This window comes from Fistularia commersonii, chromosome 11, assembly GCF_037954325.1.
Source record: "Fistularia commersonii isolate RoL2024-O1a breed Wild chromosome 11, RoL_Fcom_v1.0, whole genome shotgun sequence".
Taxonomy (NCBI): domain Eukaryota; kingdom Metazoa; phylum Chordata; class Actinopteri; order Syngnathiformes; family Fistulariidae; genus Fistularia; species Fistularia commersonii.
The window spans coordinates 3,679,811-3,705,376 of record NC_141294.1 but is presented as its reverse complement, the minus strand read 5'-3'; the positions used below and the strand labels follow the sequence as shown (position 1 = coordinate 3,705,376).

Below are 25,566 nucleotides of genomic sequence, written 5' to 3'. Positions count from 1 at the left end.
AAAGGATGTTGGATATCGCCACCTTCTTAAAATAATTGCCTGAGTCCTTTGTTTGAGTTTTTCAGAAAACACATGCCGTAAAATAAGGAGTTGATTTAGGAAAAAAAAACAAAAAAAAAACGTTTATGTCAAAAAATGACTCGGACAATTATTTCAAGAAGGCGACGATATGTTGTTAATAATTATAAAGGTTGTGGAGATGCAGGATTTGGAATGAGGACAACACATGACCTCAGGAGCACATACATCCAGGCAAACATGCAGTCGGTATCCGACTCCTGCATCAGTTTAAAAGCATCATAAAAGAATCATCTGGCAGAGTTTGTGATGTGGCTTGTGAAACCACTTGACAACAAAAGGAAGAGAGGGAAGGGTGGAGTGGAGAAAAGTGCGTCCTAAATATCCGCGGATAATACTGACAAACAGTTGCATTTATTCTGCAACAGAGTAGGAATTATGATTAGTAGAGGGTCACAAAACTTGGGGGAAATAATGAACAGTCTGATGGCAAACTGTTAGTTATAGGAAATCATCCAAAGGGGCTTTGTGATGATTAAGATTAAAAAATAATAAAGTTGAGCTTTTTTTAATATCCGGGAAGTGTTTACATGACAGATGATTGGGTAAAATAGGTTAGATGGAAACAACTGAAACCATAAGGCTGGGGATTCTGAGCCCGGTGGTAAAAATATATTTACTTCTCTCAAAAGGACAACTGAACTGAAAGGCCTTTAGAACAGCTGCGATTCAATTCCGCGAACTCAAAATCGCCGTTAAACATCACATAGGAATTCATTGGTTTCTTGATGATTCCATATCTGCTTATACAGTATCTGCTTCCCTGTAAAGCTGGGTCAATATTGACAAAGCAACTTGTTAAACATCACTGTTCTGCTAATTTTGCATCCCATATTTCCGCTCACAAAGCAGCGTTTACTTGTATTTTGCGATCATCACCTGTTTGCACGGAACGCGACGCTAACTTCACGTGCGGCCCGCGTTCGTCCGTCGAAGCCTGAAAATGCGTGGATTAAATAAGAGAACGAGTTCGAAAAGTCTGTCCCGAAACTTTTTCGAGAATCCAGCGCATGTCTCTGAATCCGCAAACTCTCAAGGATTTCTTAAGCCTTGGGGAACGGTGTTAATTAGGTTAATTATGTATGTTTTAATTAACTGTGGAGTTGGCGTAGGTCTCTGCCGGCCCTGCTGCGAGGCTTCCCCCCGCAAAGGCACCTGGGAGCGAGAAAAGAGCGAGGTGGGTCGAGAGCGTGGAGGAAAGAAGCTGGGGGAGGGAATGGCTCCAGCTTGACTTGATATGAGAACATCTCCTGGGTCTTTTGTTCGTACACCCTTATTTGGGGGAAAATAAAATTCCCCCAAATAAGAACGATGCGCATTGTGCATCGCTTTTCTATCTAACACAATACCGGTTCCTTCAATTAGCCGCAACCGAGCTTCCTAATCTTAATCAGCAGAAGAGGAGCCGTTATCACTCCAGTTGGAGATGTTCAGGTGGTATCATTTGCAATGAGTGGATAATCTATCAGTCGCTTCAGTATTACAGTCTAGAGCGTGTAACAAACATCTTGAGATTGATTAAGAAATGAACAAACAGCGGATGATGTCAGGCGGCTGTTTATGTGACTTTTTAAGAAAGAAAAAAAGCATTTGAGGATCCGACTGGACTCCAAGATCAACATCCCCTCTTCGTGATCACACCTGCTTGAGAGATAATGTTTGCCGCCCTTGGAACTAATGCCGTTTGCATTAGATGTGATTTATTGTTACCTCGAGGGAGTTCTGACGGGACGGAAATCCCCGCCATCGAAGAGTGGATTTTTTAGTCCCTGCTTTAGGGCAACTTTTGGAGCCCATTTCCCTTCAAATAATAACGACACAGCTGCACGGAGGATTTCAAAGAGTTGAGGTTTGTGGGTTTCGGCGCGTTTCTGAGCGATAAGTCCAACGTTTCTCTGCCTGGAAATTTTACATTGGGTTTTGAGTCTGCGACTTAATGGGGTGGAGGGGCGGGAGTTGGAAAAAAAGGAAGACATGACAAGGCAAATAAAAATTTCAGAAAGACCTAAAAGTATTATTCTAATAATTTTGTGACAAAAATGAGCTCTTCATGAACACAGTATTTGCATCACATGTATTTGTAACTGTAGAGAAAACAAGGTTTTATTCCATGTGGGAAAAATCACCATATGATGTATACCGTTTTTACATGACTGCAGTGACTTTAGATGCTTGAATCGTAAAGTTTTGTAATAAATTGTCTTTTTTTTTATTTGGATATTCTGCTCATTCACACTCAATCCTTTTTTTTTTTTTTTTTTTTATAATAAGCTTGAGGATTCCTGATAAAAAAAAAGTAGAAACCATGTGAGTTTGTGTTATATAATCTAATTGGTTCATCAGTTGAGGTTTCCTGATGTCTTGTTGGATGCTCTTATTATTTTATTGATGTTACTTTGCAATGTGCCAACAGCCTTATGGGACAGACAGCAAAGATGTTATTAAATGTGACTGCGTGACCGCAGAGCCTCCACTTATCCCTCTAAGTGCCTCAATGACAGAACTTAATATTTGGGAACTGTCAGTGAAATAATGTTGACTGCTCCATCAAGACAGGATTACAGCATGCAGTTTCAGACTGTCATCCGTCGCAGCCTCTGGGATTTTCCTGGACACTATGAACGACAAAATAGCTGCTCATAACATCTTGTTTGCTTTTGCGCAGTGTGTGTGTGTGTGTGTGTGGTCTCCGGCTGCCATCACTGTGAATGTGGATGGTTTGAGAGCTAGTACAGCAAGTGCCATTCAATCAATAATAAACAAATAGTACACTGTAGTCAGTAGTTAAAATGGATGGTTGGCAGTAAAATCCAAATTTTCCAATATACTCTGCATCGACTGTGTGAAGAGAGCAGGTGCCCCTATTATGTGGGTAAGAGGTTGTGAGGAGATGTGATACGTCAAAAACAGCCATATTTTTCCATCTGAAAGCATCAGCATATCAAACAAAACTGCCTGCAAAGCAAATAAACCCAAATGTCGTTTATCAAAGGGCTGCCCTTCATTAAACAGGGAAATGAACGCTCACAAGACATGACTGTGTTTCACAGGTTTTCATCCATGTCAGATGATATATGCATTGTGGTGATGAATCGTTTTTTTTTTTTCTGCCAACTGCCCTTCAACTGCAGCACCCGTCCTCACTTAAACAGCTGCGTGCTTCAGGTTCTATTTTAAGATGCAAAACTGACGTGAACTTCATCGTCCAGACACTTTCCTTTTGTCTGATTTTGAAACATCAGCCACATCAGAAAATTATCCAGTGTTACCAGCCACAAATCAGTTATCCATCCAGTACTAGCCGAGGGATTGTGACAGTACTGTCGGCACCTTACCCAATGTTGGGAGCCCATAAGGTACCCTTTTTATTATCAATATTAAGAACCAACCTTTACATTTCACTGGAACTAACTTTTCAAAACAAGTGCATTCCACTCTCCTTTGTGGCCAAACAAACAGCACTTCTGAGACTTAATTTTCATTTCATGAAACAAGATCTGCTGACGCAGAGCTATATTTAGTCTCTGATAATAGGCTTCCATGTGCGAGAAAGGAATTCCTGGAAAATTTAAGAATGTGTTGAACTAATAGGTGTTACCGTTTCTCGGTATTCCTGATTTCATGGTGGTAAAGTGAATTAGACATCAAGCCATCCAGCTGAAATGACAGTCCATTTTTATTGTTTCAGAACACAGCAGGCTACAGCAACCAGCTCATCCCAGCACCCCCACCCCTTAGTAACAGCAGACCACTCCAAAGCCTCACCCATCCATCTAGGTCAGCTAAAACCCCTTTGGAACAGCAGAGACACTTCAGTGTCCACCTTTAAAGCAAGAAAATAGCTTGATATTTGGACCACGATTTCCAATTCGAGTTTTATACAAAAGCTACACAATGTTACACTTGTTCATCAGAATACAATTCAACTGGTTAACTTTAGTGTTTGGACACCACTTAAAATGTGATCAGATTCTGTACTTTTATGGAGCATTACCACTAAAAAAAAAAAAAAAAAAAAAAAAAAAAAACCAAAGAAAAAAAAAACTCAACACTACCAGAGACTTAAAATACAAAGGACTGCAAAAAACAAGAGATGAGTATCGGAATTTAGAATAATGAAAAAAGCAAGCTAGAAACATGTTGTACCATTACATACTTAAAGCAGAACAGAATAAAAATGTAAAACAACAGAAAGGAATAGAAAATAATACACATAAAAGGGTTTTTGAAAATCAACCTTTGAGATCAAAATCCATGTGTCATGACAGGATTTTAAGTCAACCCACTGTCCGGCTGAGACCAGAACCGCACTTAAATCTCATTTGTCCCTATGGAGTTCCCATAGACAGGAAACTTTGCTTGCTGTTGTTGAGTCTCTTCAGGCACTTTCTGAAACCCTGCCTCCTCCATGTGGGCGAATCACGATGCAGGTTCATCCAGATCACATGATACAGCTGTAGGGGGGGGCGGAGACAAGACAGAAAATAAATCAAGAGTGAAGGAAAAACCAAGAGACTCTGCACACTCAGTTAAAACCCACACACAGAACAAACATTTGCAGTTAGCGGCGGTCTCAACATGCAGCAGCCTCAGTGAGCAAACACAGTCCCCTCCAACCTGATTTATTCGCACGAAAACACAGCGAGCGTGGACGTGGCTCATCTTACCTAGTAGAAAGTGTAGTGTAATGTTGGTCTGAGTATTTACAGGTCGGTGTCAAACCAGGCCAGTTGGTTGGAGTCACCGGGCGGCAGGCCATCTATCAGTTCCTGGGTGTGTCCCAGGTCAGGCAGCCCCTCTACTGGGGGGTAGTCCTGGCCAGGGTGGTGACCCCCACCCAGATCATGGTCCATCATTGGCTCCATTCCCATCGAGTCCCCGCTGTAACCCCCCGAATGGAAAGAACGGTAGCTGGGGTCTGGGAAATGGGGGGTGGTTGGGGGGGAGGAGGCAGGGGAAGCAGAGCAGTTGTTAGAAGCATGTTAACAAACCAAGCAGTCACACAGTAGTATGATCAAACTTCCACAGCAACACAGCAAACTTTCTATCCCCCAGCTCAGCTCAGACAGACACTTTTCACTGACTTCTGCAGGTTTCTGATTCAATTTATAGAATTCCACTCGCAGAAGCACTATTCTCAATCGCACTGCTCCATTCAAACTTGTTTTCATGTGGGAGCAACCGCCGAGCAGCTGGCCAACGGTCAGTTTGTGCTGGAGGACTGACGAGCATTACAAATTTGATTTAGCAGCAAACCTCTGGCCCCTTAGCATATTGATCAATACACAGTCCAGGGTTACAAACACGAGCAATGCTTAGGCACCCAACCTTGATCACAATAAAGTTGGGGTTGGTTGATTTGACGGCATGAATAAAATCACTACTTAGCAGTTTCCTGGATGCATTACACCCTTATATCAGTGTTATGTGCCAGCATGCCCAAACTTGTCATTCATCCCACAGTGGCCGGACCACACATTATGTTGACCATCTTTTCAATTTTAGTGGGGGATGGGGTGGAGTTGGTTCCTGCATTGAGAAAAACAAAGCAATGTGGAGATGGCTTACCCTCCGGTCTGTAGCCCAGAGGCTCTCCCTGAGCACCGATATCCAATCCCAGCTCTCCGGTCTACAAAGAGACCACGGTTATTATTCATCTCTTAACCATTTCAAGTAAAGCACTACATTTAGGACAAACTCTACTCAAACAAAACCAATTTTTGAAGTGTCTTACTTCATTCCAGGCCATCGGTTCCGTCCTGAAGAGCGAGCTGGTGAGTTCTACAGAGAGACGTTTCTTATAGTCTTGTGGTTTATCTTCTGACATGCGGAACAAAACTGCTGCAGCATATGTGGCTGGAAGAAGATGGGAGTTCATGAGTTAGTCTTCCATTCCGTCACATCAACTTCTATTAATAAACAAACCAATACACTAAGGCGACATGTCTCACTGATGATTTCAAAGACCTCATTTCACATTCAGGTTAGCGGCAATCTTGGCGTATCATAGTTTTGGCTACATATGAGCAATTGGCAGGGCAGAATAATGTAGAGAGGAGGACTTAAACATACCAACTCCCTCATTGCGACTGTGCAATAGCTCTGTGAGTGGGGCAGTGGCTCCCTCAGCCTCGATGGCTTCGGCAGCCTCTTTATCCTGGGCCAGTTCACACAAGACACCTGCTGCTACACGCTGGATGTTCTCGATGGGAGAATACAAGAGCTACAAAGAAACGGAACAATTGGGTTGGGATAAAATTGTCAGGAGCGGTGACGTGTCCAAGTATTCATCTTCCCTTGCACATTTGGTTTCATAGAGCTGACTAATATCTGATTTAATTCTACAAACAATTGTAGATGTTTACAATGTCTTAAAAAGAAAACAACTCGAAACAAAATACTGCATGCACATCACGCATCCCCAATAAATACTACAGTATAGTATAATCAAATATGTGTCTGCACATCTAAGCTTCTTTTTTTCCCCTAATCAAGCTTAACATTCAGTTACTTGGCTCTCTCACGGCAGAATAAGGTTTCTTACCTGTACAAATAATGGAATAGTGTTGAGGCCTCTGATTACTATTCTGTTATGGACATCTCTGGCCAGGATGTGAAGAGCTCCTGTGCAGCCCTCCACGATCTCCTCCATACGAACTCCCTCCTACAGACACAGGACACCATGAGTAAAGATCTCTTTGTACCTAAAAAATCAGACTGAAAAGTACTCTGAGCAGTAATTGATTTAGAATATCAGTGCTGCATGGTTTCTCCAGCATTCCACCATTTAGAATACCACCCAGAGGCAGGTACAAAACTTTTTCAGGGTACCAGTTTAGTTTTATATATTGGGATAAACTAGGCCTGAATCGTTTAACAAACATTTAATAAGATCTGGCAAAATGGTGTTCATGCTGCCTACTAGACATTAAAAAGGAGAACGGATAACATAGGTTCAAGGGAAATGGGCTACAATTCACACTCTTGGTGAAACAGAGTAACGTCTTATTATAGATCATCAATAAGCCCAAGTATAACAGGATATGTTGAAACTCAATGGGTGTTATACCTCTGTACCACACCTTGCATATGCAATGCAGCATTCTGTTTTAATTTTTTTTGTATACATTTTGTGCTCACCACAAATTGTTGCTGTGTTCCTCCCATGCTGGTGCGTCTCTGTGTGTCTTGGTGCGCTCTGACAAGCAGCTGAACGAGTCTGGGGATAGCTCCCTGCTCCCTCAGAGGAGCATGATTGGCAGGGCACAAGGCCAGGTTGCGGATAAGACCAACTGTTGCCTGAAGAATAGACAGATACAAGTTAATTATACACACTGAAATACAAAAGTGGGATAATTCCCCAAATTCAGATGATCAAGAACAATATCCATCCAAAATTTCAGGACCTCACAGCAAGACAATATTACAGCATTGCAAGCAAGTCATTATCCTACACAGATAAAAGGGACGTGTAATCACGAGGTATGTGAAAGTTTCAGCATATTTTCCTTTAAGAACTCAAGAGAGGAATGTGCTGCTAACATGTTGCATCTGCAGAAATGCTATTAGGTCTATGAAATGACATTTTGCTCAGTGCCGGTATTTGGATTTCAAGGTGTGGTTGAGTAATTTACCCACGAGTCTCTATTTTCAGCATAAGGGTGGCTCATGTAGCAGACAGTAGCTGGCAAATGTGTGTTTTTTACCTTGATAAGTGGCCAGTGCGATGGAGGATGCAGTAATTTGACCACCACTGGTAGGCCATAGTGCAGCCTGACTGCATTCTGTGCCATTTCAGCATCCTGGTGTCGTGATGTGAGGTGACGCAGGGCACAGATGGCAGGTTCTGTGATATCTTCTCTGTCTCCAGCCCGAAGGACTGTGCGCACCAATGCCTCGATACCACCAACCTACATCAGAGCATATATATACAAATATATCAAACCACTATCTTGTACATCATCTTACAACTTTATTTAAAATTTTAACATGTCAGAAAAATCTGCAACCTGGTGCTTGATGAAATTACTCATTTTGAGGGAAAAGGTACTAACCTGGCAGACCATCATCTTGTTTTTGTAGTTGTTGCAAGTCAGGTTTGAAAGGATGCCAGCAGCACAGGTCACCACATTTATGTCATCACTGCCAAGAAGTTGGACCAGGGTGCCCAGCAGACCCTCCATTCCCTCCTGGAGAAGCAGACACTTGTTCGGTAAGGTTGAAAGAAGGTACACAGTCTCAACAACATAGAAAAATTCGGTCACAATTTTGACCCAAAACAACTTCATATTCAATTTACATTCAAAGCAAAAGTCAAGTGACTTGCTGATCAATACTTCTCAAAATATAACTAAGAGTTCACATTAAGCCAACTTGTAGATTAAAAAAAAAAAAAAAATCAGTACAAATAGTAGTGGTGTTGATCACCTGTTTGGTGGCAGCATCTGATAAGTTCCTGAGAGTCCAGAGACAATTTTGGACCAGTCTCTGGCTGGGGTCTGTCAGATGGAGTCCCAGAGCCTGCATACCTCCTGAGCAGAAAAAAAAAAAATGCATTTTTCAAATCACTTGAGTTCCTCAATTGTAGGAATAGTTAAGTGAAATGGATTTTGCACAAACAAAAATACACCGATACTCAATAAATGGTCACATACCAGCCTCTACAATCGCAGGTTTGTTACTGGAGCAGACTGACAATACTTTGAGCACACGGCTGGTGGTCCACAGTAGCTTCTCATACGTATAGGTCCTCATGATGTTGACCAGTGCCTGTGGGCCTCCACTGGCCAAAATTATCAACTATACAGGAACAGACAACATGTTTGGGATTTCAAAAGGAGAATAAAGTGATATCAAAATTTTACAATAATTAATAACCAGCAGTTCTTTAAATATCTTAAAAGCCACATTTGGTGATTGACTAGTCATATACAACTGCCAACAGACACTTTTCAGTATGAAAATTACTACTGCTTGCGCCCTTGGCCATAATAGCACAATAGCAAGACGGTAAGTTGAATGCAAAAATCCAGATCCCAGAGCATGCGGATCTAAATTTGATTTCCAGCATTTGTACATTTCCAAGTGTAAACTGTTTTTGACTGTTGTCTCCGCACACTAACAACCCACCTTGCTTTCCTGGTTTCCATAGGCCAGGATTTGGAGACAGTCTGTGGTAATGGCTAGGAATTTTACATTAGTCTTGTTAAGCAGAGCCACCATCTTTTGAAGCCCGCCAGCCAAACGAACGGCCATCTTTGCTCCTTCCTGGTGCAGGAGGAGGTTGTGTAGGGTTGTAATGGCATAGAACAGGACAGAGTCTACTGGTGAACTGCAAAGCAGAAAAAGGATTATTAGATTAAGAAACACGGGGAAAATAACCACAAGAACATGTGTACCGCATTAAGGTTTCTCAAGACTTTCCTTTCAACATTCCCTGCCTGTAGGGGTGTAAACTGCCAATTAATTGAGCTTGTTTCATTCACCACATCTGACTGAGTGCTCTGTCAATGGGTTTGATTAAAGGTGCCCTCCATGCAAATCTTAATCATTTTCAAATGCTGCCAATACGCAAAGTTATTACAAAAAGGTGTGCATTTCAATGAAATATTTTACAACTGAAACAAATTAAAACTTCAATCTGTTAATGTGAAGTACACATTTATTTCCTAACATACCCAAGCATTTTAACTAGAGCTGGTATTCCTCCTGACTTGAAGATCGCCAGAAGACCCTCTCTATGATGGGACAGGTTGTGGAGTGTGCCTGCCGTGCAGCGAGCGGTCTCTACGTCATTTGTGTTCTGCATGGTCCTGACAATAGCAGAAACCATTTGAGGGGAACGCATGATGGCATGACGGGAAGCCTCCTTCTTTGAAAGCTGGTGAACCATTACTGCAGCTTTGTTTACTACAACCTGCAAGTGAGAGAGATATTAAGAAAGCAATAGTGGCAAAACCATTCAGGACCACAACTGTCCGTTTACAATACCTGGTCCTCATCATTGAGTAGTTTGGTGAGTTCTGGTATGGCTCTGGTTGCCAGCTCAGCATCATCCTGATAGTTTATCAGATTTACAACAGCATGCTTCAGCATTTGTGAAGGCTCTGCCAGCCTCTGGACATTGGTGGGGTTCGCTGTGTCATACTGTGTCGATGGGATTTGCATGCCCTCTTCAAGAGTTTCTGGAAACATTGCTGCACGAACCCGCTGTGCACGTGTCATGGCATATTGCCCATCAAGGTCTAGAGGAAACAGATTTGGATATTTAGCAATCTTCCATCATCCTAAATCCAAATATGCTATCCTTAATTTACAGAGTAACTTAAAGCATTGGTCCTCACCTTGTACTTGGTCTTGGGAGAAATTCTGATTGAACCCCTGTTCCCATTCATACATGACCTGGTTGTTGTCAATGTCCTCCTCTTCTGGGTTTCCTTTCCCACTAAGAGAGGGAGCTGTTGTTGTGGCCCCTGAATGGATGCCTGAATCCAGGTAGGACTGTTGCTGCCAGTGACTGACAGCAGCCTTACGGTCTGGCTCCATGGCCATGTCTAGCTCCATTAGATCAGCTGGCAGACAAAATTTGAAAGTTATTAAGACCAACTCCTCATGAATACACCGTTAATGTTTTGCAAAAACATCCAATGCAGAGAAATTGGCATTGTAGCTTTTTTAATTTCTTCACAGTTGACAGTGTCTGAAAAGGAAACATTACTTTTTGCCATTAAGTCTAAAGACTTGTTGTCTCTTCAAACATGTTCCTAACCGAAATTAAAAAAAGAAACTGAGACTGCTGCAATTTCTTCCGAAATGTCCTTGGTTTTCATGTACAGATGTACGAGAGAGGCAAAGGATTGAAAATAAACAACAAAAAAACTGTAAGACTGCAGAATAAGTTTTGACCTACCCTGGGAAGCCATGTTCCTTTCTCAATCCGTGGCCAACACAGCTTCCTTATCTGAAACACAAGGGAAAGTAGTCAGGCAAAGTGCGTCAGAAACCTCCTCTCGTCAATAATTTCTTCCCTCTTTCCTGTTCTTTGTCAATCTTTCCTTCCGGTCTAACCCCTCATAGAATTAACAGTGCAAACATCTCAAGGTACAATTAAATACATAACAGCCGTGAAAAATAAATGGTTGGTTTCAGCCAGAAAAGGTAACTTTACAGTTACTTTTTCTGTCTGCTTCTTTGTTTTGCTCTTCTGATAAAGCCAGACATGCAAACAGTAGAACCTCACAAAGCCCCCATTAAGTATAACAAGTAGCAACTACTTGGTGAGCAAGTCAGGGGAAGTGGAGCACTGGGTGGAGAGAAAAGAGCCATGAGGGGGGAGGGCATACACATTCCTGCACTGACTTTGAAGCTGAAACCACACTGCAGTAAACATCGAAAATAGCTGGAGATACTGAGTGCATGGACATTAATTCAGGAAAAACAAACAGGTATTTTCCATCAATAAAAAATCATAAATGTTATTAAAGTAAAACACAAATACACAAAACTCAAGAATACAGCAGAAAATACCACATAAAATGAAGGGCAGAAATGAGGCTCAATATACACAGTCTAATGAGTTTTCAGACCTCTTCAGTAGTGGTACATCATTGGTCCTGCCTGGCATCAATTCAACTCTACGATGGCAAGTTTGTTTTTCTACTAAAAAAAGGAATGAAGAAGATTCATTCATTACTGAAAAAAAATATGGAAAGTGAAACATTTCCATTTTCACCAAGAGGAAAAAAATATCTTTTAGAAAAAGTGGGAGAAAGGGTTGAATTCAAACACCATTCACCAAGGCTTGATACTTAAAAATCAAATGAAATGTCTTGAAGTGAAATTGGTGTGTTCTTGTCACCTCCACACACACTCACTCCTGCACACACACTCACTCTGCTGTTTCACTTGTTTCTGACAGGATTCACGATAGCTGAATGTTGGAAACCGCACTATTGAGAAGGACTCAAAACCCTGCTCCAAAACAAGTATTTCCATGGCACTGAGACAGTTTAAAACAACCTCTGTTTTTGAAACGAAATGTTACTTCACTTTCATGCTTACAGACTGTGTAACATGTCAATTGATCTGAATACTACTAATATGGTGGGCTGTTTTGGTTGTCACTTGAAGCACACTTTGCAGACCGTAAACACCAACAGTAATATGCAAGAGGTTGTAACACCTAATAATAACCCCTAAAATGTAGAAGACATTTTCTTGTTAGCAGAGACTATCGCAGAAAAGATAGGACGGAAATTTTCTATCACCCAGATCTTGTATTTAACAAAAAGTGATTCCAATAAGCTGCCAGTGCTAGACAAAAACTTGTGAGCAGGCAGTCTATCGTTAGTGGTTTAAAACCTGATTAATCTGTCACAAAAATGTCATTGTGTCCACAATGCAAACAGCAGGGAACTGTACTTTCAATTCTTTTTTTCACTAAACCTCCTGTGACAAACTGCCATGTAGCAGTGAGCAGCCACTCCAAAAATGAAAACAAAATTGCCAGCTGTCAGGACAAGTAGTTTAGGTAGCAGCCAAAAGGAGGACTTTTGCAGCACTTGTGCCTGCTGTGCAGTGACTAATTCTAAAAGCAGACAGACGCTGCAAAGGGGCAGCAAGATTAATCTATAGCTAAAGGAAATGGAGACCACAACTTACTGCCAGAAGGATGTGGGAGTAGGACTAAATTTGCTGCATGGAAACCCCAGAGAACCCAGATTTGCAAGAGAAGTGCAAAACCAAGATTCTCTAATGGCTACTGTACTGATTTTTTAAAACTGAAATGTCATTAAACCAGGACAATCAGAAACCTTGTTATGGACTCCAGGCTAGAAAACACTTGAGACAAATCATTTTGTCAGGTATTCCAAGTAATGGTAGTTTATGGCCAATAAAGAAAACTAAAATTAAACAAACAGTATAGCAGCTGATATGTCTCTAATGATCACATTGGAGAATAATTATTAAGAAATTGATCAGTGTTCAGATAAAACACTATCTTGCCAGAAACATTTTTCATTGAATGTATTTTAACAGGAAAATGGCCATACAGCTCCAAGCAGTCTTGATTAGCAACCTAGGTAAAGCCAATGATGCACATATGCATTTTACATGAGCTTCAATAACAACTTTGTTCAAGGTGTCAGCCATGGCAGGGTGCCTTATCAAATGAGAATATCATTGGCAAGAGTCTTGAGCATTGCAGTTAACTCAGTCTACATTGCAGTCATCATCAATACCTATTCCCACAGTATAACTATGTAGCCAGACTAGAATAAAACGTAAATCTAAATACGAATAACCGCTGTATAGGGCTAAAGCACAAGAGCAATGTAGTTGTGTGAAACAAGAGTTATTGTTCTACAATGCATGGGTGTGACAGCAGTTCAACTACAACTAGACACATTTTCCAAAATTACTAACAACAAAAACAACGCTTTGAAGTGAAAGATTTATTTGAGATTAAACTTGGAAGGCTCTTTGACAAAATACAGAACGTCACAAGTCTCCTTAACATTTTCTGATAGGACTATTACCAAATAATTTTATACTTAAAGGTGTATGATATATATTTTTTGCCTACAAATACACTCCATCTCATTCTGTTGACTTGCTGATAGAAGGCCAACTGTCAGATGCAAGTTTATTTCAATGCAATTCGAAATGTACACCTAATTTGGTAAGAAATAGGACAACTTCTTGAATTGGGTGATGTGTAAATAGTTTCTCAGCATGGCATATGAGCCAGTATTTAGAAAATAACAAAATTGTGAGACAGTAACATTTCAAAACAGTAACATATTTTGCAATTGTATATGCACCCTACACATCTTCATCCACAGTTAAAACTCCGTTCAGAATGCCTGTAATATATGCGATTTCACCCAGAGATTGTTAAGTAGTTCTGATTGGAAAACACGGCAGTTGTCCAAACCAAAAATTTTATTAAAATGACAAGATCAAGAATCAATCCAAACAAAACAACTTAACAGGAAAAGCACAAAAGTCACAGAAACCAGGCAACAGCTAGCATATGAATGTGTAGGAGTGTGTCAAGTTAAAAGGCTGTCAATAAGCAAACACACAAGGTTAGCTAAACTGCTGCTCTGACTTACTTCTAACACACCCACACCACCCCAGCTCAGCTGTGTCATTAAAGCTCAATCTTCAGTCAGACTCTTGGACTGCTATTTCTTTCCGCAACTGCACCAACTCAAATTCACTGCTCACACGCTATCCTCAAAACTTTGCAAGATGGTCCTCCTATATGCTAACCATACTCTAATGGGAGCCATATGTCCCATACAAAATTGCGCACAATTAAACAAAATCAAAGCATTGCCCTTGTACAGCCAGAAAATATGTGGCTTTGAAAACTGAGGCAACAATTTTTGATGGGCAAACAAATAGGGACTGGTCCTCAATTGAGAGACATTACTGACAGCATTGCCATGGAGCCTGGACTGACCTTTAAGCGCTCAAACAAGGGAGAATTTTTTTTAACTACAGTCGAAGGCAAAATTAAAAATATGAGTCAGATTTGAGAAGTACATCTAATAACAGAGTCATGTGGCTACAATGTACATTAACTGACCCCAGTCATGGAATCAGAAGGGGGCAAAGAAAATGCTTTTTATTCATTATATCTTCTTTTTGTATACACCAACATTCATATACAACTGAAATGATGAAATTTGCAAAGCACAAAGCACAGATGTGAAGGGCAAGTAACACCAACCCAGTATCAGGTAAATTACCAGTGGCAAAATGGCAGGTTGTGGTTGCAGCACACAACAGCCTTCCCAGAGGAGTGTCAGACTACCCTTTGATGTATTGGAAGGGGGGAAGCAACTCAGAGGAATACAGTGCATTTGACAAAATGACAAACAAACTATCGACTGAAAGAAAAACAAGAATTAGGACAATAGCTGATTAAAAATCTGTTTGATTAGAAGACTTGATCCCCCAACACATTAAGCTGGTCCTCATCAAATAATGGAGAATGCAAAAAAAATCATTGGTTAAACTGTTCAAGGAACGAACGGATATAAGATATGGAGCATAAACCCAACAAATTACTCATTTTTGTTTGGAAGCAATTGATTTATAAATAAATCATCGGGATCTCCCATGCACGCCTTCTTACAAAGACCACATAGAGTGGAGCTTGCTTTTAATTCTGAACTTCATTTTAAGATTTGACCAAGTAAGTGACTTCATGTCACCTTTACTGGCTAATATGCCAATTATCTGAAAAATGAGCAGCAAGCTAAGTGTGGAATAACTCTTAAGCAGTGTGGGGAATATGTGAAAACATTCAAGTTGAAAATAAATTGGAAGCGCATTAACTGGCAGAAAAATTACTGACATGCCTACTGTTAGTATAATTTGCCTTCCTTCCTCACATTTGTCCAAATATTAAGTAAGCTAATCACAGCAAAGTTGACATTAATATAGTTGTTAGTGCTTGAAATCTGTGAAAAAAACACCTTTATTCTGCCTGTCTAATATCAACTGGCTCACAATAAAGACATTAACAGTTGAACCTGGCAGTTTATATGTTTGGTGACTGAAGCAAAAAAATTTTTGGAAAACACTTTGCTGTTTTGCGAATAAATAATCAATATAATTTTCTCAGTGTTTATTCATGCTAACAAATACATGTATGAAAATACCCCATGTTGGGGAAGTGTGTGTGTTGGGAAAGGGGGGGGTTATTTCAAAAGTTCAACCATGAAGAATATTAGATTCAATGCATCGTATTGGTAAATCACCCCAAAAGGCTATCATTATGGATACAAGAGATACAGCTTACTGCTGTGGGCACCAGTGTCAGACATGCAATGTGCCTGGTCAGCAGCCCTGGCTGCAAAGCAACTACACAATGAGCTCAATGGTTGCAGCTGCTGCAGTGTTTGGCCTGTGTCTCCAATGAAAAAATATTGAATGCTTGTAGAGAACATTGACTCCAACAAATATATGGACAGCCTCATCCAACCCAAATGTGAAAATATTTAAAAAAAAAATAAACTGAATGCAAAACACAAATTACAATCTTGGACGGATCATTTCCAGAAGACATCACATGGCCTTAAATTTACAAAGTGATTCATTTTCGAACAGGAAAGGAAATAAAAACATTAACAAGGAAATGTATGTCAACCTTACTATCAAGTTCACGTAACTGTCCTTTCCATAAACACTCCAGAGAATCTAAAGTACAGGTTAACATTTACGCAACTACCAAAGGTAGCGAATGCGAGTGTTACAGCAAAGCAAAGCAGAGCAAAGCACCACCGTCTCGGATGTTGCCTACGCCCACGCTTCCGTCATTTCAGAAAAACAAAAATAACCGGTAAAGACAAGGGGACAACGAAGAACCGTCAGTAGAATATGTCGCTTACAAATTCATGATTATTTACTATTTTCGTTAATTTGTCGACAACAAAAAAAGACAAAGATATTTAACGGTCATAAAACAGTTCAACAGAAATGAACCGATCACTCAATTTCAAGTACTTGCTAATTTTTGTATCTCGACGAAACAGCTTTATAAATGTATAAAATGCAAAACCGGAATACAATTAACTTCGCAAATGGAGGTTTCCGGGTAAACTAGAAGCACGATGTGTGGAGGATTTGGGGGCGCTTCCAAATCAGAATCGCGCCTTGTGGCCGTTGAAGAGGAGATGATGGCGGAATGCAACGTAATAACCAACTTTTTTTGGTAGTGGCCCCTCTTGTTTTGCAGCAAATCCCCGACTTCGCGAAGGGTCCACTCGAAACGATGAGACACATAGAGACGACGAAGCTTCTTCAAATAATCCTCCTCATCCCCACTCTGCTGCCGCCCTCCTCCCCGCAGCAGCTGGCTTCCCCTGACTTTCCTGCTCCGAAACCACTGACTCAAATTTCACACTCAAGCTCCTCCTCGTCTTCCTCCCAAAGTACCAACGGCTGGGAGGAATTGTCGGTCTTTGTTTAAAAGGACGACTGAAAATATTTCTCACGGGCCTCGGAAATTAAAATAAACTTTAAACGCGAAGTAAAAAAAACACAAATCCGGCGGGGTATCGTCGCAAGAACGCAACATCAAACGTCGGACACGACGTACGCGTTCAGTTTGAAGAAGTTTAGAATGAACTTCGGTTGAAAATGACTTAGCGTGAGCTGCTCTCTAAACTTTCTTTAGCACTAACGTTGGCCAACTCCGCCTGTTGGCGTGCTTATTTTACTAAATGCTTTTTACCTTTCTGTTGTAAAAAAGTGACTAATAACACATAACAACCGAACAACAGGCGAAACTAAAGTCGAGCAAACATGAGTCAGAATACTGGAATGTGACCGGCGGCACCATTAGCTAATTCCTATTCTGTTAGCTAGGTTACACAAATTAGGTTAACAAGTGACAACCCAACATCAGCCTTCGCCCAAATTGCAAAAGAGGCTTCGTAATATACTCCAGGGCAATTTTAATATCTATAGAGTGGACCGAGTTATTATTAAACGTCGTCAACGGGAAACGTCTAATGATAAAAGTAAAAAGGCACCGATACAACGTGAGTTCTTCACCCTAGGCGGTGGCTGCGATATCCGAAATATGTGCCGTTCAAGCAGCTGGTTCGCTAGCTGCGGCGACAGCATCCCCCCCGGCCGCACACAACAACCGGCTTCCTTTCCTGTTGGCGTTCAGTGAGAAGCGGACACAAGAAAAAAAGGGGGGGAAAAGAATAAACTGAAGAGCCCAGCGTCTAAATGTTGTAGCCTACCCTTGTCAACACCGCAAATCCGTCCACTCGGGTCCTGGGGAGTAAAAACCAATTTGAAATGCGGGGAAAAGTCGACCAAAAATGTGCTTGCGAGCGTCAGCGGGAGCCTCCGTCCACCCCCTCCGCAGTCAGTCGATCTTGACTCGGCTGGAACGGCAGAAACTGGAAAATGTAAGATGGCGGCCTCTATATATAGACCGGAGAACGCCTCGAAGTGGTCACATATCCTGCCGAGTGCCCGGATAATATAGAAACATTTTTAACAGTTTAATTATGCCATGTAATAAAAACACGCAGTTTTTTTTATTTACTCCCAACCTGGTCTAAATGCGTTTTTTATAACTTTTAGTGGATTTGGCAACGTGTTGTACGACAAAAAAAAAATGTTTACACCAGGAGTATGAATACACAATGGAATCAAGTTCCGGCGCACTAGAATCGGATTCATTTCCCAACTTAAATCTCATGGCTGGAATCGAATGACCTTTTTCACATTAAGAAAGTTATAATCTTAAATAGATTATTTAAAAGTCTTGGCCTGTCATTACTACACTTTAAAAGAAATTAGATAGCCACGTAATGAATAACAGTTCTTCTTTGTCATTAATTAGTCTATGTGATTACCATTACCACTTAATATGGATATATCTCAATAACAAAGAAAACCTCTGTTGAGTGATGTTTTACATATCATTTATTGACCATTTCAAGATACCGTGCATGCAAATGCATGCAAAATCTCACCTGAGCCATTCTACAGGTCGCCATTGAAATGGCTATCTAAACCTAGATGCACACATTAAGCATCTGGCTGAATGGCGATGAAATTCCGAAACAAAAGTCCGATTAGACGTCCAGACATGATACGGGTGGTCTAGGTGGAAACATCTTGTGTAAGCAGCTGTGAATTTGAGTCAGCAAATTCCTTGTTGTTGCTGACATTAAGACCCATCTGTATTAGAAATAAAATCCTCACGCGAAGACAATATTTAAAAGAAGTCATTCCCACTGTTTTCATCGCTGGAGAAAGAAAAATCAAAACACTTGAGTTCAAGCAGTTGCAGATCAAACAATGCAATGCGTATTTCTGCAGAAAATAAGAGTTTAATAATCACATGTCTTGACTGGCTTAGAGAGCAAATTCTGTTATTAGAATTATTAGTGATCCATGGGCATAGCCTTTAAGTCCACCAGTGTGATCACCCCTTTATTCTGAGATCACAGAGTTGTAGCTATTAATTTGCAGATGGCTTTCTATTTGGCTCAAAAATAACTAAATTAGTGGACAGGCCAGCAAGGACTCTGAGAATTTTAATGTGCGTTCGAACTTATCATGTCTTTCTTTTGAGCCCTTTCTCTGTGTTTTAAAGAGGGAAGAGCTGGTCATGTGATTGCCTCCCTTCAATGTCACAGGTAACCACAGGATATCATCTTCCTTTTTATTAATATTATGATTGCTAGTCTTTATTTACAGTGTGTGGGTGGAATAGATAACCCAAACTCATACATTTCAGCAGTCCCCGAGGGAGATGTATCAAGCCAATTTCAATACATAATATATTAGGCCAATAACCACGGTGAGTTCACCCTGTTTTTAAAGTGCAAAATAGAACAGTAATTGAGTGAATACAGTGACAGCTGTTATATGCTTTTTGAGTAACCCTAATTTTATGCCCATGCCGTGTTGTTATGTGTTTCCAGCAGCTGTTGAAATAAGAAAATAGTGAAAAACTAAGAAAATAATTGGAATCTTGTGCACCTTGAAGAAAAAGGTATGCCTGTTGAAGATTAACTAATCATATTCAAAACAACTTTATAGGAAAGGTGGTATCAAGTTAGACTTTATATATATATATATATATATATACACACACACATATATATATACATATACATACATATATATATACATATATACATATATATGTATATTTATACACATACATATATTTATGTGTATATGCACAATTAAAAAACATGGAAAAAAGTTTTTGTCTTGTTGAGCCTCACACTCCAACCACTTCACCCCTTTCTTTTCAAATTGTGTAAAAGTTATTTACAAAACTAGGTTAGACCCGTCGCATGAAATCAACCCAACCTCTGCATTTCTTTCTGGTTCAAACAAAACACAGATTTCCCTTAAGACTAATTCAGAAGCATATTAGTATACAAATGCAGTCAAGTTTCAATTACACACGTATTTGAAAGAAAATAATCTCAAGGCAAATATTGTTTATTATACAGCATGATTATTTTGCAAGTTAATTTTCAATTACACAGTACAGTTGGGTTTGTGTGACATCCTGACACTAAGTAACTTGAGCTTTGAACCGATGATTTTGAATTTTAAAAATAGGAACAATAAGTTTAATCAAGAAGTCCTGAAAGAAGACACTTCAAATCATGTACCCTCTTAATTTTCCTTTTCAAGATTGATCACAAATTTAATCGGATAGGTGTAAGGCAAAAACTTCAACGCTACTGTTCATATTCATTTTATTCCATGAAAGAAACATTGAAAACTTGAGATAGGTTGCGAGGAATGTGTTCAATATAACAGTACAGCTGATGAAGTGCAAAATTCACTGTCAATGATTTTCTCACTTTAATGGGAATAATTTCTCACCCATTATAAATAGACAATTAATAAAATGGGAAATATGTTAAGTTTAACCTATATAGGTCAGAACCAATCCTCTCTATCCTGCTTTACCACAAGTGAACTCTAAGCTCCAGGCCATATGACGTTAAACATCCAATTTAGTTTGATCCTGGCGAGATTCTGCCAAAGACTAATCCAAAATGCATGTGAAATCCAAGTGGGTGTGCTGAAATAACGCAAATCGTTCATTTTCCAAACATGTTGTATCTCTTCAATGACCTGGTGCTGCATCACCTCACAGAGCCCACAGTGTACTTTCTTTCAGCTGGAGAAGGCACATCAGCTTCTGTTGCAGAGAGAGAAATTACACCTGCGATTGGTTCATCAATACAGGATTATAAATTCATTTTAAAATTACCTGCATTGCTGTTGTAATGGCACTTTTTTGTGTAAATGCATGCAAAAATTGCAATATGACATTGTAAATTATACATTAAACACAATCAATATCTGTTCTCTGGAAAAATGACAGGCAAGTCACGTTCACACATGGACTTCTATGAAATTGCAGGCTTTTGTAAGTTCATACCTACAGTAACTCTGTTATTATCTTGGTTGCTACCCAACAATGTGCATACAGAATTGTTAATATACAATGTAAAATATCTCCCTTGATGGTGATCATTGCACCAATTTGTGCAATTCTGGTGCTTTTTAGTCGATACTTCACCTCTGGTTTACTTTGTTCTTTGAAGTAAGGCTGAATTCGATGTACAGACTGGACCTTTCTTAGAGCACGTGAGAAGCAAAGACATTTTATCGGTTACAAAAAGAGCTGAACAGAGGAAGCTAAGTTAAATTTGGCAGGCGCCTTTGCTGCAACTCCGGGCTCGTCGGTGAAACTCGCGGTTTCGTGGAACTCACACTGACGGAACGCTCGTGTCCCTCGTTCTCCTTCTCTTCCTTTCTCTTCAGCCCTCCCTCCTCTCATCTCGCCTCTCCCGGTCCCACAAACCCACCTGGATACTGTGTACATGAATTGCAATCTGAGTGCTTCTGGAAATTTGTTGAGATTAACCAAAAGAACATGGATTGAACGCATGGCGTTCTCAACTGGGTCAGGTCTAGGTGCCTACCGCAACAATCCCACTGATAGCTTGACAAACTATCACAATTGTTTCACCGGTGAACCCAGACTGGGTCGTGCTCTTCGAAACACAGTGAAACGCATTTGGAGCAGGGGAACCATAAATTTACAGAGGAAAAATAACACCAATATCAACAACACTGTTAATGATGGGTGGACAGCGAAAAATCAATCTCCAATTAATCTTATTCCATTCAAGCAAACTATTGTGTACACTTATGCAACTCAGGGTATCCCCATGATGGAAGTGTCTGTATGCATATGTTCTCAAGCTATGGATAACACAAATAACACTCCTGCAAATAAACACAGGGAAATCATAGGCTCATTCAAGGTTTGCGTTTAACGTGAGAGTAAAGGTCACTTTCAAGCCCCGCTCTTGATGTAAGTCAACATGGTATGTTTGCACAGGTGTATAGATACAATGCAAAGGTGTCTGATAAACAGTCTTGATTCCATGGGCAAGCATAATGCATAAGTCCACTCTTTTTTTGTTTTTAAGAAAGGGCAGTAAGTTTAATATGATATATATGTCTATTAAATGAATAGAATGTATATTGCACCTCACAATTAACTTGTATCCAAGAGAAGTGCTTATATACTGTATGTGAAGTTGTAAAGCTTTTCTACGGAACCGAGATGGCTGACAAAAAACCCAAATCCCAAGAGAGCAAAACGCCACACACGCTAACACTAAGCCAAGGCCTAAGGGGTGTGGTTCCATTCTTTAGCTGTGAAAGAAAGGGGCAGGGCTAAACTATAGATAGGGGCAGACAAAACAAACACCCCCCCACCCACCACCCCACACACACGTTCACACAAGCATACAAATACAGGTGCACACGCGCACCATGGGTGACGGCAGGTTGGGACAGGGCTGTAAAGGGGAGCGTTTAGAGGGGATGTTTGTTTTGGTTTGACTTTGTCAAAAAAAAGAAAAAAAAAAAAAAAAAAAAGGGCCGAGGCCTTCATGAGAAAGCCTTGAAAAGGACATACTCAAAGAAATCCGAGCACAGAGGATTCGATGCGTCAATTTCTGCAAAGTTTGAGAATTTTGAAATCAATTTCCCAAAATAATGGGATAACCATTGCAGCTATATTATATCGAATGAGGTTAGTGAGGCCCAGTTATATTCAAGACCTTCAAAATAGTATTTAATATGGCTGAAAAATCTTTTCTGTACGTTAGCTGTCAAGCTGCTATTTTTGTTCATTTATTTTCTGTCATTTAACTACACTGTGGACTTCTACTACTTGGCATCTTCAGATGGATGGCAAAGGCATCCAAAAATCACCAAATAGAACACATAATATGAAGGGCTACATTTTTTTTTTACTTGTCTTTCAGACAAAATTCCATGGCAACCACTTGGGTTTCCACTTTTAAAGTCACCCACTTGTAATCCACTGTGTGTAGAATAGGACGAGGGGGTATACAGAGAGGATGTCTCAGAAGTAGGTGAGAGGACACTGCAAGGACCAGATATTTGACCCAGCCTATAGAGGGATTATGAGGATTGGACATAATAAGCCGATATAGAAAACAATGTGAATGGAAACAAGCAAACATGGAGACCATATAAACTCGAAGTGGTGCTGTAATACCTTCTAGGAGATCTTACTCTTTCGTCAGCTGCAGACTGCTGAATGGAAACCGTGTACAAAGGAAGCCGCAGTGGTGCACAACTGCAGGAAACAATAACCTAATTTCTACAGGAGAGCCAAGTGGGATTTAGTGTTGACCACACTCAGCATCAAAAGAACTTGCTTATTTAAAACCATAGCCTGGATGACATTTCACCTGCCTTATATGAATCCTGTATTATTACTGCAGCAGCAGCAAGGCTCAGTCCTTGTATTGATACTGCATTAGTGGTTGCCATGGTAAAAGTCCTCCATCCCGCATCTACCTTTCAAGACAGAGAGAGGCAACATTCATGCCTGTTTCTGGCCGAGGCAAAGGCAGGTGTGAGGGCCAGAAATAGCGGTGGTTCACAGCTACACAACCGTATTGGATGGACAGTGTGATTTGTCTTATTGTATCCATCAGTATTATTAAGAAACAACACAGTAATAGGAAAGCACTTTATTCAAATCTATCTGCAGATTTCTTGCGGTGCACAAATGTTGTTTACTCTTTAGTTGTATTTTTATCCACCATTTCTCAGATGTATTGGGGCAGACCATGCACTGGATTTCAATCATCATGTCTCGGTGGTTATGCACTAAGCTACCACATGGCACCCTGATATTTCATTACGATGTCATGCACAAATTCTACTCCACATGGAGCGATACTGGAGCTGAGGGGTTTAACACTTCTAAAAGTCATTTATCAGCTGGATTATCGTCAACAGCTGCTCATTACAGCCAGTCATATTTGGATTTATGGGCCATTTTTGTCACTAACACATCACGACCCAAGCTGTGAATAATAATAATAATAATAATATTAATAACAATAATAATAAAATTGATAATAATAATAATAATAATAATAAGATGGGTTATTATTATTATTATTGTTGTTGTTGTTGTTGTTGTTATTATTATTATCATCATCATTATTATTGTTATTGTAACAAGCAAACAAAATAATCTAAAATTCAGATTTGCAAATATCAGAGGAAATGTGATTTGATATCATTCTTTGCAATTATTATTTATAACGTAGCAGATGTGATTTAGTTTGAGCAGATGAAGTCGTGAAGAATAATCATGAAATTCACAAATGATGCCCATCAATGCAGTTGCTTTATTTATAAAAGAAGAAAAATAGATCCTATATTAATCTGGTCTGACCTGTCAAATAAAAAAAATATGTAATAAACATGTGCTGAACAAATTATCAGTGAAAAAAAGAATTGATCCAAATCAGAGAAGCAAGAGTAAACAAATTAAAATATTATGATACCTATATTTAAAAATAACCAAAAAAACAATTTTGTGATTTAACAATGCTGAATTCTTCACAAAAAATAGACATCTTTTCAGATGCTGACAAAAGTATACATGAAAAGAAAAATTACAGTCAAATGCATGCAGTGAATTGTGACAAATAATATATTGCAAGCACTATTTTGTTGCATAATAATTCTGCAATTTTAATATGATCAGCCCCATCAAATTCAAGCAATAAAAGTGACATTAAGAACTGCATCACATTTATCTCAAATCATCTTTCAGCAGCATAAAACAACATCCTGCATGGCTGCCTCCTGTTCACCTTCAGTTTAATCAATTTAGGAAGCCAATTTTACTCCACGTATTCCAATCCTACGAAGGACAAGGTTGTTACACGTCTTGTTATAAATGAATACTCTTATCATTAGCAAATCAAGTGCATTTTGTATTCACATACGGAATGGGCTGAACCGAGAATGAATTGATACCCTCCCCCTTCCATAGAAAATCTGGATCACTGACATCAAGCTATGTGAACTGAGAACGCCTTTTCATGTACCAACTATTTGGAATTGTCCTTTAAATTTCTTCTCTTGCTCTAAAGCAGCTTATGGACAACAATGTCAAGTTGGCCCATAGACGACCTCGAGCATGACTGATCCTCCGTAGGTCTGGCCGTGTGTGTGTCACTTCACGATAGGGAGAATGCGTGAAACGCTCAGAAAAAGAAAGAGGGGAAACAGACAACAGAGCGGGAGTATTGTGGACGCTAATACTCGGTTTAAAAGACTGCGGCAAGCACACCCACACACACACACACACACACACACACGCACACGCACACACACGGGTGCAACCATCACAACGGTGACGAGACTTTTCTGTTTACATAGACGGCTGGACTTGAATAGCAGCCTTCAACTGGAGGCCTCAATCAAAGCTAACAGAAGTGAATGGAGTTGATGGATTCAATGGTGAGGAGAAGATGCTCCTTTTAAATGTTAAAAGGCCATTTTTCTGAACACGCACTCACAGTTGTCTTTTTGCAATTGTAGACTGTGTGC

At 40.0% G+C, this 25,566-nt stretch overlaps 1 protein-coding gene across 2 annotated transcripts; it reads right to left on the bottom strand.

Moving 5' to 3' along the window:
• Nucleotides 1-3,736: 3,736 nt before the first annotated feature.
• Nucleotides 3,737-17,990, bottom strand: LOC147229233 (catenin beta-1). Of its 2 annotated transcripts, XM_086154536.1 has the most exons (17): nucleotides 17,850-17,990; nucleotides 10,988-11,038; nucleotides 10,422-10,649; nucleotides 10,069-10,322; nucleotides 9,756-9,994; nucleotides 9,208-9,409; nucleotides 8,733-8,877; nucleotides 8,506-8,609; nucleotides 8,133-8,267; nucleotides 7,785-7,988; nucleotides 7,219-7,377; nucleotides 6,623-6,742; nucleotides 6,151-6,301; nucleotides 5,813-5,934; nucleotides 5,647-5,707; nucleotides 4,746-4,996; nucleotides 3,737-4,532 (listed from the first exon to the last, which is right to left on the bottom strand). In XM_086154536.1, exons 2-16 carry the CDS (start codon nucleotides 10,998-11,000, stop codon nucleotides 4,782-4,784), a joined length of 2,352 nt encoding a protein of 783 aa, XP_086010662.1. In that variant the 5' UTR covers nucleotides 11,001-11,038; nucleotides 17,850-17,990; the 3' UTR covers nucleotides 3,737-4,532; nucleotides 4,746-4,781. The 2 variants fall into 2 exon arrangements, with proteins under 2 accessions (XP_086010662.1, XP_086010663.1); XM_086154537.1 differs by lacking the exon at nucleotides 4,746-4,996 and having other exon boundaries at nucleotides 4,352-4,532.
• Nucleotides 17,991-25,566: the final 7,576 nt, after the last annotated feature.

Excerpts from the sequence above, each read along its gene's own strand:
- LOC147229233 (XM_086154536.1), bottom strand. Across the intron at positions 7,989-8,132 it reads ACAAGATGATGGTCTGCCAG|GTTGGTGGTATCGAGGCATT; the intron begins GTTAGTACCTTT and ends GCTCTGATGTAG. Across the intron at positions 6,302-6,622 it reads CTATTCCATTATTTGTACAG|CTCTTGTATTCTCCCATCGA; the intron begins GTAAGAAACCTT and ends GTTTCTTTGTAG.